Source organism: Nycticebus coucang, chromosome 6, assembly GCF_027406575.1.
Source record: "Nycticebus coucang isolate mNycCou1 chromosome 6, mNycCou1.pri, whole genome shotgun sequence".
In the NCBI taxonomy this organism is placed as follows: Eukaryota; Metazoa; Chordata; class Mammalia; order Primates; family Lorisidae; genus Nycticebus; species Nycticebus coucang.
This window is the reverse complement of record NC_069785.1, coordinates 73,945,288-73,958,737: the sequence shown is the minus strand read 5'-3', so window position 1 is coordinate 73,958,737 and position 13,450 is coordinate 73,945,288. Positions and strand designations below refer to the sequence as shown.

Here is a 13,450-nt window from a genome sequence, read left to right as displayed (position 1 = left end):
GGCTGTGAGTCAACAAAGAGTGATTAAGAGACTTGGGCAAGGTCTTTCATGTAATAAAGAGTTGAACAAGGGGCTGAAATCCAAGTCTTCTGATTATCAGCCTAGAGTTCTTTCCAAAATATATGTGGCTTTAGATTCCTTTTTCCTATAAAATTTCTCTAAATAGGAGTAAATATTCCCTATTTTTACTCCCTCATTGTTTATTTATTGCTCAGACCACTTTAACGAAGACTCTACTTACAAGACTTCACTAAGACTATTTCTGTTTTTAAAAACTCACATGCCTGGCATGGCGCTGTAGCTTAGTGGCTAGAGCCACATACACTGGAGCTGACAGGTTTGAATCCAGCCCAGGCCTGCCAAACAACAATGACAACTACAACCCCAAAATAGCCAGGTGTTGTGGTGGGCGCCTGTAGTCCCAGCTACTTGGAAGGCTGAGGCAAGAGAATTGCTTGAGCCCAGGAGTTGGAGGTTGCTGTGAGCTGTGACGCCATGGCACTCTACCCAGGGCAACAGCTTGAGACTCTGTATAATAAAAAAAAAAAGCAAAAAACCAAAAAACTTACATGCCTTTAATCCCAGCTATTCAGGAAGCTGAGGTAGGAGGATTCCTTGGGTCCAGGAGTTCAAGGCCAACCTGGACAACAATGAAAGACTACCCCTTTCTCTAAAAGCAAAACAAAACAAAACAAAATAAAACAAACCCACAAAACCAAAAACCAAAAACCAATGACCATGATCACCAAATTTATCATTTTTTCTTTTTATAGTTTGCATAGTGTGAAAAAATCATAACCAACCCAACCGAGGTCATCAAGATTGTCTCCTATTTCAAAAACAAGAACTTTAAAGTTTTACTTTTTGTACTTGGGTTTTTATGTTTTGTTATATGGTGTGAAGAAGAGATTCAATATGTTTTTCTGATTGGATATTCTATTTCTTCAGTATAATTACAGAGAAATATTAAATGGTCTGTCCCTAGCAGTTTGTAAAACCTACCATCTATGTAAAGTTTCCCCATATATAAGGGATAGTTCTGGCTTTCTGATTTGCCCATTGGTCCATTTGTCTATCTCTACAGAGCCTTACTGCTATAGCATTGTGATAATACTTGTTATCTGATAAGGTAAGCTTTCCTCATCTTTACTCTTGTGTATTTTTTAGGTCCTTTGCTCTATCAGATAACTTTTGAGATCAGTGGGTGAAATTCCACAAATAATTCTATCTAAATTTGAATTAGAACTCCCTTAAATTATGAATAAATTTAGAAAGATTTAACATCTTTACAATGTAGAATGTTCCTATCTATGAACATAATCTAATATTTTTTCAATGAATTTCAATAAACTTTGATAATTTCCTCCATAGAGGGCTTATACATATTTTATTATTCATGTCTACAGTGTTTGTTGTTATGGTAAATTATCTTATTTTAAATTTACTTTTGAATAGGTAATACAACCTATATTAGACTATTGTCCATTTTTCTTACTGATTTCTAAAAGCTCTTTATTATTTTATTCTCCTGAAGAACTTTCTCATCCCAAGGCTACAAATTAATTTCCCATGGTTTCTTCTAGTATGTTTATACTTAAAGTTTTTAATAAAACTTTACAATTCCTGATGTATTTGGAATTTATGCGGGTGTAAGATAAGACATCTGAATCCAACTTTTCTTTTTTCTCTGAGAGTTCAATTATCCCCCAATTGTGCTTTGAACAGTCTGCCTAACTTGTTTGAGATTATTCTTTACCATATAATAAATTCTGTTCTGTATTTGGATGTATACCTGAATTTTCCCTTCTATTACATAAGACTAACTCATTATACCTATCCTGTTTTAATTGATGTCTTTATCATATACCTTAATATGTAGTTAGTACTAGCCTTTTCTCACTGTTCTTTTTCAGAGATTTTGGGGTTCTTTATATTTATTTTTCACATGTACTATAGAATAAACTTGTCATAAAATGGCCTCAACAAAAATTTTTTGCTGAAATCATGAGAATTTTTTTTTTTTTTTTGTAGAGACAGAGTCTCACTGTACCGCCCTCAGGTAAAGTGCCTTGATGTCACACGGCTCACAGCAACCTCTAACTCTTGGGCTTACGCGATTCTCTTGCCTCAGCCTCCTGAGCAGCTGGGATTACAGGCACCCGCCACAACGCCCGGCTATTTTTTTGTTGCAGTTTGGCCAAGGCTGGGTTTGAACCCGCCACCCTTGGCATATGGGGCCAGCGCCCTACTCACTGAGCCACAGGCGCCGCCCCATATGAAATTTTTTAATTAATTTAAGGAAAATAGATATATTTTGCTTAAGATCTGCTTATCCAAAACATGGTAGGTTTTTCTATTTGTATAAATCTTTTGTGTGCTTCAACAGTATTCTTTGTTGTTTTTCTCTAAATTTTTTTTATTAAATCATAACTGTGTACATTAATGTATTTATGGGGTACAATGTGCTGATTTTATATACAATTTGGAATGCTTATATCAAACTGGTTAACACAGCCTTTGCCTCACGTAATTATTATGTTAAGACATTTATACTCGACTCTTAATAGATCTGACATGTACCCTTGCAATATGCACCATAGGTGAGGTCCCATTGATTACCTTCCCTCCACCTGGCCTCCCCTCTGCCACCCTCCTCTTCTGTCCTTCATCCTGGGCTATAGTTGTGTTTTATCTTTTGTATGAAAGTGTGGGTGATTATATATTGGTTTCATAATAGTACACTGAATACTTTTCTTCCATTCTTGAGATACTTTACTAAGAAGAATGTGTTCCAGCTTCATCCATGTAAACATAAAAGAGGTAAAGTCTCCATCTTTTTCAAGGACTGCATAATATTTCATGGTGTACATATACCACAACTTATTAATCCATTCATGGGTCGATGGGCACTTGGGCTTCTTCCATGACTTGGAAATTATGAATTGGGTTGCAATAAACATTCTGGTACAAAAATCTTTGTTGTAAAATGATTTTTGGTCTTCTGGATATATGCCTATTAAAGGAATTGCAGGATCCAAACAGTATTCTTTGTATACTTCTTGCATATTTATTAATACCTTATTATAAGGTATTTTATCTTTTTATGTTGCTCTGTGAGTTAGGTCTTTTCTTATATATTTTTTCTGCTTGTTATTTGTAATATAGTTTCTCAATTTATAGTTTCTTTCATAGTTTCTCAATTACTTCTGTTGGGGTTTCCAAATATTCAACAGTATTATATGAAAACAGGAATTTTCCTCCTTCTTTTCAAGTTATCACTGATTTCTTTCTCTTGTTGAATTGTATTGTCTGTATTGATAAACAATAATAGTGATATTGGGTATTGTTGCCTTGATAATGCTTTCAACAATGTATTAGTGTCCCACTTCTAACAAATCAACTCAAACTTGGCAGCTTCAAATAACACATCTTTCAGCTCAGTTTCCATGTATCAGGAGGCTAAGCATGGCTTAGCTGGGTGCTCTGCTCATAAGGCTGCAATTAAGGTGTTGGCTAGGTGAGGTTCCTTTCCAAAGCTCACAGTCCTCTTCTAAGCTCAAAAGCTTCTTGGCAGAATTCAGTTCCTTGTAGTTGAAGGACTGAAGTGCCCATTTTCTTGCTGGCTATTAGCCAGGGGCTATTCTGATGTCCTATAATAAAAGCTTCTCACAGTTCCTTGCTATGTGGCCCTCTCAAAATACAATGGCTTATTTCTTCAAAGCCAATGGGAAAATCTCTCAGAGAAAGCTTGAGTCTTCTTTTAAAGGACTTGCCAGATTAGGTTAGGCTTACTCAGGATAATCTCCCTTTTCATACAGCAAAGTTAACTGATAAAGGATCTTAATTATATCTATAAAACTCATTCACCCTCACCATATTCATTAGTTAGAAGCAAGTGAGAGGTTTTACCCACATTGTGGGGGTGGTGGTGGTGAGGTTAAACAATGGTGTGAATACCAGGGGGTGGAAATCATAGAGGACATCTTTGAACTCTGCCTACTACTTACTCTACTATTGCTAATTTTTCCAGAGTTTCCCCATCAAACGTGGTACTCACTATCTAATTTCTATCTACTTAGTGAGGTAAAAGTAAGAATAGAATTAGTAAATTAATAAGTGTAAAAATCATGATTATTTCCTTTGACATTGAAAGGTACTGAATTCCACTAAAATTCAAAACCTTTTCAATGTCTAGAGAAATAATCATGATGTTTTATACTTATTAATTTTTTAATATTGAATCTTTCTTGCATTTCTGGGATAAGCAGCACCTATTTTGTATTCATGAAATGTTATGTTGTATTCTGGTTGATAACTTTTTTTTTCCCCAGTTTTTGGCCGGGGCTGGGTTTGAACCCACCACCTCTAGCATATGGGGCCGGCACCCTACTCCTTTGAGCCATAGGCGCTGCCCGGTTGACAACATTTTAAAGGATTTTTGCATCAATATTTTGAAGTGTCTGGTTTGGCTTTTCTTTTCCTATGTAATCCTGGCAGGTTTTATAATCCATGTTATGCTGTCTGCCTTAAAATAATGGAAAGTTTTTTTGTCTTTTTTAATACTCTTGAACATCTTAAAAATAATTACAATTTTTTTGTTCCTTAAAGAGTTGGCAGATTTCTCTTTGAAACTATTCCTTGTTTTGAATGTACTCTTTGACATTTAAAATTTTTTTTTATGGAAATTAGTTTATTTATATTATAGATAGCCCTCCTTATTTATGGGTTTTGGATCTGTGGATTCAACCAACTGTGGATCAAAAATATTAGGAAAAGAACTGCATCAGTACTGAACATGTACAGACTTTTTTCCTTGTCATTAATTCCTAAATAATATAACAGTTATTTAAATAGCATTTACATTGGATTTTATATTGTAAATGATCTAGAGATGATTTCAAGTGTACAGGAGGATGTGCATAGGTTATATGCAACTACTACACCATTTTATATCAGGGACTAGAGCATCAGAGGATTTGGGTATCCACAGGAGGGCCTAGAACTAATCAGCCCTGGTGATCAAGGAGAACTGTACATACCTTATGCAACTGTTTTCAGAAAGAGAGGGATTCATAATTCTGCTGGCTTGGCTTTCTTTTCCTTTTTTGGCAATACCAGGGAATCCTCTTTCACACAGTCCTGTTACTACCTTTCTAGTCCCATCTTTTAACACCATCTACCTCAATTTCTGTACTTTAATAACAATGTATTTCCTAGTCCTCTCCTTATCTGTTTTATACTTCTAGGCCTTTATTCATACAATTATGCTTGCCAGAATTGCCCCCTTTCCCTTTGTCATACAGCCTTTAAGACTTATATTAGACAGCCTCTTTTCTAGAATAGCTCCATTCTTATTAAGATCTGGGTCTTAATCAAGCTATCCCTCCTCTAGTCTTTGATATACTGATTTATAATGATCCCAATATATGCCTATCTCCTCCATTAGAAGGTTGAGGTCCATGAGGACAAAGACACCATCTTCTTATAGTCCTAGTCTATTTCACAATGCATTGTGTGTCATAGGTGCTTAAGAAATGATTTTTGAGGGCGGCGCCTGTGGCTCAAGGAGTAGGGCACCGGTCCCACATGCCGGAGGTGGCGGGTTCAAACCTAGCCCCAGCAAAAAAAAAAAAAAGAAATGATTTTTGAATGAGTAAAAGTATGAATATAGAGAGGGCTAAGATGAAATGGATAGTTGACTTCAAGTATTGAAGTGTTTTTATAAGAAGGAGACTTGTTCTCTTTACTCATAAGGTTGTACTAGAATCACTAAGTGTAAGTTATTAGGAGGCAGATTTAAGGTTAATGTGAGTTAAGAATTTATGTTTGGAGTTATTCAGTGATAGATAGCTACCACATGAAGCACTGACCTTTTTTACACTAGAAGTTAAAGCAGAATCTGAAAATCTTTTAGGATGCTGTAAAAATACTGCTGCATTGAATTTTCAAGTAATTTTCATGCTATAATCCTTAGAGCTCTATAGATTCCAAAGAGACACTTCAGGATTGGGAGTGGGGTGAAGGAAAAGGAAAAGAATAGAAAATCCAATCAAATGAAACTCTGAATCTCCTACTTTTCCTCTATAACAATAGGAGGTCTGCTGTTTTGCTTTGTTTTGACATACTGGGTTTTTAGCTATAATATGGTTTGAATAAAGATTCCACAGCTATTCAAAACATTGAAACCACTTGCCTGGCCATTTCACATCTAAATTATATAGATATATACACAATATATATAAAATTATATATATATATAAATACATGTATACATACATAACATATAATATATACCATATATATTTATTTATATATAAATCATATACCATATCATATATGGTATATATAAATAAAATACACACACATATAACCTGTGTGAGGAGATATATATATATTTATGCCTAGAGAGATATAAGTAGATAATATCTTTATATCTATTTATCTATCTCTTTATATATCTATCTATATCTAAGCTGCATGAGAAGATACATAGATATATCTATCTCTATTCCTAGAAGTACGTATATATAGGGAGATCTATCTCTCATCGTATATATTTATCTATGTAACCCATCTGAGGAGATATATAGATTATATACATACATGTATATTTCTATATAGGTCTATCTCCTCACACAGCACCTTGCTCGTCAATCATAGATGCTCAGTAAATACATATGCACTCTGTCTTGTTCTTTGACCTTTTGTGTACTCAAAATCACTTGAAGAATCTTAACATTCTATTCTTATTTAGCTGACTTGTTTCTTTAGTTTTCCTATGAGCTCCATCAAGGTAGACACTGTATACTTTCTTCTTTGTAGCTATCATAGCACCACAACATTGTACTCCCCCAATAAACCTTTGAATGTGTACAAAAATAAAGGATTGGTTTTAGTCTTCCTGGATAAGTAGATATATTGGAAAAAGAACAGATTGAAATTATATGATTAATAACACATAAGTTAATGGTGTAGAATGAAAGACATGAATTAAAGCGTCAAGAACCCAAGTAAAGAGAATGGAGGTTCTGCTGTGTCCTCTGCTGGTGTGGCACAGGCTGGTTAAGTATCCACAACAAGCCTATACCCCTTTTCTTAATTTAGATAGATCAGCTCCTTGATCCTATTTTAGTTTAGACTTTTGTACAGATTTCTTTTGAACACTTTTTTCTGCAGAAACAAAAATATCAGAACCATGGCTCTTCTTCATCTCAGGGCTATTTTTTCCTAATGTTTTGGTGCCTACTGTCCCTCTGGCTTTGTATATAAGACTGACAAACATTCTAGAACAAAAAGAAGTTACCTTAACTGACTAGGGGTGAAATAAGCAACCTTCAAACCCCAAGTTATGTGTGACATATCTAGGCACTAGATTCTAAAGTTTAATGGCAGTTTTACCTCTAGCTTTTCATTATAAAATTCTCTTGTGGTATAATTTAGCGTAGCACGATTTGTGTTTTCTCCTACAAGTCTTTTGCTGTCGTTATTTTCTTCATTGACGATACCAGGTTTTTTTCCTTTGGTTTCTAGCAGATACCGGAATTGCTTTTTCCTGTGGAAAGACGGTGAAGAGATTTAGAGAGTTACTTATCAGATTTATTAAAACAATGTTGGTCTATTTTTTATTGACTTTAGAAGAGAGCCCATACTTTTGTGAACATCTGCTTTATGAGTTTGAGTTGATTATTTATTTGGGCTCAGTTTGGTATTCTAGTTGTTCTACTAATTAGGTCATTCATCCCAAATTCTTTTGTTTCATAACTACCAATCATCAACATAAACATGTCTCAAGCATTTCCAAAATGAAAAAAAAAAAAAAAAAAAACAACTGTACCATAATAAAAATCAGTACAATATTCGAAAATCATGGAGCACAAACCAACCCAATTAAAGGTGTAGGAGGCCAGCGCAAATTTTTAATGTCTTCATATCCCATAAAACATATGCTAGTTACCTCTCATAAATCACACAGACAGTTCATAAGTCCATTATGCAGCTCAGTAGTTATTACTCATAGCTAGCAAATGGAATGGGTAATGGCTTAAGTTTAGGCAAAAACAAAACAAATGAAAACAAAGAACTGTTAGCATATCATGACAAGATCCAGGTAGAAGGTTAAATAATGAAACAAGGAGCCTCACTTAATTATGAAGAGGGACACACACAGTGCTCACAGTACTTACAGAGCCATCAGCCCAGAATTCCAGAGGACTGCAGCTCAGCCGCCATGAACACTGCTTTCTGGTTTCCACCACTAAGGGTGTCTCTAAGTCAAGTGATACTACTACTTTACTGTGAACTGAAGATTGGGAGTAGAAGAGGGATATATCTTTTTTAAAATTTCTTCTTTTTTTCATTTAAAAGTTATAACACAATTATTTTAGAAATTTTGGAAAAATTTGAAAAGCACAATGAAATAGATAAAAATCACTCATAAGTCTATAACTACCTAAATCTATGATATTGTTCACATTTAACATACTTCTTTGCAGGCATTTTCCATAAAATTTTGTAAAAAGTTAAGATGATACTAAACATCCAATTTTGTATACGGCTGTCACTTAGTGCTATATAATAATCATTTTTATATCATTAAAAAGGGTAATTTTGATAAGTGAATAAAAGTCAATTGTGATATGGATCACAATTTCCCTAAATGTCCCTTTCACTGGATATAAAAGTAGCATAACTTTACCACTTTTGTAAAGAAAAAGTAGGTAACATATAGATCTTTATCTGCATTTGTTTCCTTTAGTGAGATTTTAATTACAAAAACAATGCCCACATACATTTTCTATCACTTTTATAAATCTTTTCACAAAGCAACTTTCCATTAATTCTGTTTTAAACATCACTATTCCTTTTCTTTAACTTTCTTCAGGTTTATTTTGCTGTTCTTTTTCTAAGTTGGCGAGATAAATGTTTTTCTCATTCATTTTCAGCCTTCATTCTTTCCTAATATGCTCATTTTAAGGCTAGCATGTTTACATTTAGCACCACTTTAACCTGATCCCACAAGTTTCGAAATGAGGTATTTTTATTATATTTCAGTTCAAGGTAGTTTCAGATTTCCATTACAAATTGTCTTTAACCTATGGGTTATACAGAAATGTGCTTCTTAATTTCCAGATATATGGGGATTTCCTGGTTATCATTTTGTAATTGGGTTAAAGCTTAATTGTGTTTCAATTTTTTGCAATCTCTTGACATTTGCTGTATGGATAGTATTTGGTCAATATTTATAAAAGTTCCATGTATGCTTAAAAAGAATGTGTGTTCTACAGTTGCTGTGAGTAACGTTGTGGACATATCTATTAGGTCAAATTTATTATCATATTATTCAAGTATTTTATATCCTTTTTCAGATACTCACAGATATATAAAAGGTTCCCACTGAAATTCTGAGTTTTCAGTTCTGTTAACTTTTGGGTTATACATTTTTGAGGTTGTGCTAACAGACGCATATAAATTTAAATTTGCTTTATCTTTCTGGCAAACTGAACTTATTATCAATTTGATATTTTGGTATTGCTTTTAACATTGAAGTCTATTTGGTCCTCAATGGCTACTCTGTTTTTATTCTGGACAGTATTCATGTTGTTTATCTTTTTTCACTTTTTTACTTTCCAACTTTATGTAAACTTAGGTCCTCTTATAACAACATATGAATACAGCTGAAATTCATTTTTTATTCAGTCTGACAATCTGTGGCTTTTGCATCAGATATATGCATCTCTATCACTGAGGTAGCCTGATCACATTAATGGTTATATTATGGCTTCCTTGAATCCATGCCTTTACAATGTGATTTGACAGCTATGTAAAGCCTACTTCCAGGCCCCTTAAGTGTTCCTCTGTAACTCACTTTGAATACAATGTGGGTGAAATAATGGTATGACTGTTCTTAACACAGGATTCATTCCTCAAAACTTTTATGTAGAAGTTTTTATTTTATTTTACCCAAGATTTTTAATTGTTCTTAATACAAGGGATGGTCAAAACAACCACACTCACCATTTCAGAAACATAAGTTCAATATATTCTCAATTTTGCACAGATATAGAGCAAAATTTGAAAGCCACTCTTTTCAAACTCTACAAACATAGAACAAAGCTGGAAAACCACTTGTCAACTACTCCACCACCACTCTTACTAGCTGCACCTTCCCAGGTGTTCACACTTTCAGTTCCTTTTCTGTGTTTGTACATTTGAATGTCTACATACATGCAATTTATTTTGTTTTTTATAATATCAAGTCATAATGTAAATGTTGTTTTATGCCTTATTTTATTCAATTAACTATATGTTTCTGGATCATTTCATGTCAGAATAGAAGATTTACGTCAATCTTTTCCCCTCTCCTCCTTTCACAGGCATGTAACCACTGCAGTATAGACAGCATCCTTTGGATGCTACATCCGGAATGGAGCAGCATCATGATAAACTTCCCTGTTATTAGGCATTTAGTTACTTTCCAAAGTTGAGCAACTACAAATAATAAAAAGTGGCAGCCTTGTATATAAATTGTTTGTGTGTGCTTATGTCCAGTGGATTTCCTGGTATTTTATAGTTTCTTTGCCTCTATAAATGGGATACTTTTTCTAATACTATTTTCAATAGGTTATTATTGGTATAAAGAACTGTAAATTATTTTTATATTCTGTATAAAGAACTGTATTATTTTTAGATTCTGGCCTCATTATTGTATATTCTGATTAATTCTGAAAGTTTAATACTTAAGTTCTTGGATTTTCTGGACATTTTGTTTTTACTGGTTGACTACTATCTTTTCAGTTTCTTATTTTTTTAAAGTTTCTGTTACATTTATGAATTTCTTTTCCCCATTTTCTTTTGCTTCACTTGGTATTTTTCTACCTTCCTGAAGTAAAAGCTTTCATTTGTTACTTTCTAATCATCATTATTTTCCACTAAGTACATTAAAGACATATCATTTCCTCCCAGTATAGTTTTGCCCATGTCTCAGAGTTCTGACACCTAGTATTTTTGTTGTCAAATTAATTTATATATGATTTATTATTTCATATTTAACTTCCTCTTTAATTCAAAAGAGTTAAAGTATTTTTTTTAAAATGCTTTTTTAACAAAAAATACAGGCTAGGTGTGGTGGCTCATGCCTGTAATCCTAAGCACTTTAGGAGGCAGAAGCTAGAGGATCACTTGAGCCAGGAGTTTGAGACCAGCCTGAGAAACATTATCAAGACTTTGTGTCTACAAAAAAATAAAAATATTAGCTAGGCATAGTGGCACATGCCTATAGTCCCAGCTACTCAAGAGGCTGAGACAGAGGATCACTTGAGCCCAGAAGTTTCTTTCTTTCTTTCTTTGTTTTTTTTTTTTTTTTTTGAGACAGAGTCTAATTTGTCATGGTAGTGTTCTGTGGCGTCACAACTCACAGCAACCTCAAACTCTTGGGCTCAAATAATTCTCTTGTCTCAGTCTCCTGAGCAGCTGGGACTACTGGCACCTGCCACAATGCCCAGCTATTTTTAGACAGGGTCTCGCTCTGGCTCAGGCTGGTCTTGAAGCTATTAGCTCAGGCAATCCACCTGCCTCAGCCTTCCAGAGTGGTAGAATCACAGGCGTGAGCCACCACACCTGGTCATTGAGCCCAGAAGTTTGAGCTTATAGTGATCTATGAAATGCCACTGCACTGCAGCCTGGGTAACAGAGCAAGACCCTGACTCAACAAACAAAAAAAAACCCACACCAAAAATTCAAAAAACAAACCAAGAACTATAACAACAAAAAATCTCCCTGCCCTCCAACAAAACCAAACAAAAGCCAAAAACACAATTCAGGAAGTACATACAAACATACAGTAAAAAGTAAACAGGGTGTGTGGCTCAAAGGAGTAGGGTGCCGGCCCCATATGCTGGAGGTGGCAGGTTCAAACCCAGCCCTGGTCAAAAACTGCAAGAAAAAAAAAGTAAACATCTAGTATTCCTAGTTCAACATCTAGAGGTAATTGTATTTAAAAAATCAAATATTTTTAAACAGCACAAGAGTAGCTCTGGATAACATGGCCCATTTCTCACAAATTGCAGTGTACTATACAATTGTTCTATAACTTGGTTTTTTTTTAAGACTGGTCTCAAACTGTTGGCCTCAGCTGATCTTCCTGCCTTAGCCTCCCAACATGTTGAGATTACAGGCATGAGCCACCATTATCAACCTCTTACTTTTTTCTTTTTTGAGAAATCTTAACGATTGTTTCATATAAGAATATGTAATTATTTTTAGAGCTGCAAGTCTTATTCTATTGATGGACATTTAGTGAGTTTTCATATTTATGCTAACATAAATACTGGCTGCAATGAAAATCCTTAGACACATATATTTGTGCTCATGTAAAAAATATGTGTAGTACAAATTTCTTTAAGTGAAATTTCTAAGTCATAAGGTATGTATGTTTAAAATGTATTAGATATTGCTATGTTGCTATAAAAAAATATTTATAGCAACTTTCATTACCAACAGAAGTATATAAGAGCCCTGTTTTATCATACTGTATAATATCAAACTTTTAGTCTTTCCCCAGGAAGCTATTTTATTATTTTAAAATCTGTATGTCTATAATTTTGATTGAAGTCAAACATCCTTTTAAGTTTAAAGGCACTTGTGTTTTGTTTTCTGGGAGCTTGCTTCCCTTGGTTTTTCCACCTCCCAATTCCAACTAGAGAAGTTTGGCTATCCTAACTCACTATTTTCTAATTTTAGATACTATGATCTATATGAGCATGTTTTTTGGGATACATGAAAGTTTTCTTTGAGTTTAATATATATTCAACTTTTTCACACATTTAATAGATTTTTGAATATTATATATATGCTATTTTTATGAATTGTGCATAAGGTTCTGGAAATAATATTTTAATACATTTATTTGATAAAGTGTGTTATCTGTTTTACTCAAATCCCCCATATTCTTTATTTTGGTTTACTTGATCTGATTTATGAGAGAAGTATATTAACATCTACCGTCACAATTGAATTTGTCAATGTATACCTGTATTTGTTGATATGTTTAGAAGCTATAATCTTGGTTACATTGTTTCATAACTATTATCTTTTTTTGGTAGATTGTATTTTTCAGTGTCATTAATTCCATTATCTCTAATATTAATATTGTCATATCTGTTCATTGGTAGCATTTGCTCATTAAATATTTTTTACCCATTTAATTTCAACCTTTAGGGGTTTCTTCAGGGCTGTTTCTCAAAAACGACATGTAACTCAATTGTTAACCTACCCTGAGAGTTACTATCTACTAATGAGAGAATTTAATTCATTAACATTTATTATGATAACTCATATGCTCTTCTTTTTTCTTCTCTTCCTGATTTTTGTTACTCACTTTTTTTCCCCTTTAGTAACTTAGAAATTATACATCTAATCTTTTTCTAATGGCAACCCTTAAAATTTTAATACA

The 13,450-nt window shown here is 33.8% G+C and overlaps 1 protein-coding gene across 6 annotated transcripts in view; it reads right to left on the bottom strand.

The window, feature by feature from the left end:
* Positions 1–13,450, bottom strand: part of LRRC49 (leucine rich repeat containing 49) — a 164,002-nt gene that overhangs the window by 7,196 nt on the left and 143,356 nt on the right. For all 6 annotated transcript variants that reach the window (XM_053594799.1, XM_053594800.1, XM_053594802.1 and 3 more), the window contains one exon: positions 7,399–7,552. In XM_053594799.1, coding sequence (XP_053450774.1) covers positions 7,399–7,552 — 154 coding nt within the window. The remainder of the gene's footprint in view (positions 1–7,398; positions 7,553–13,450) is intronic.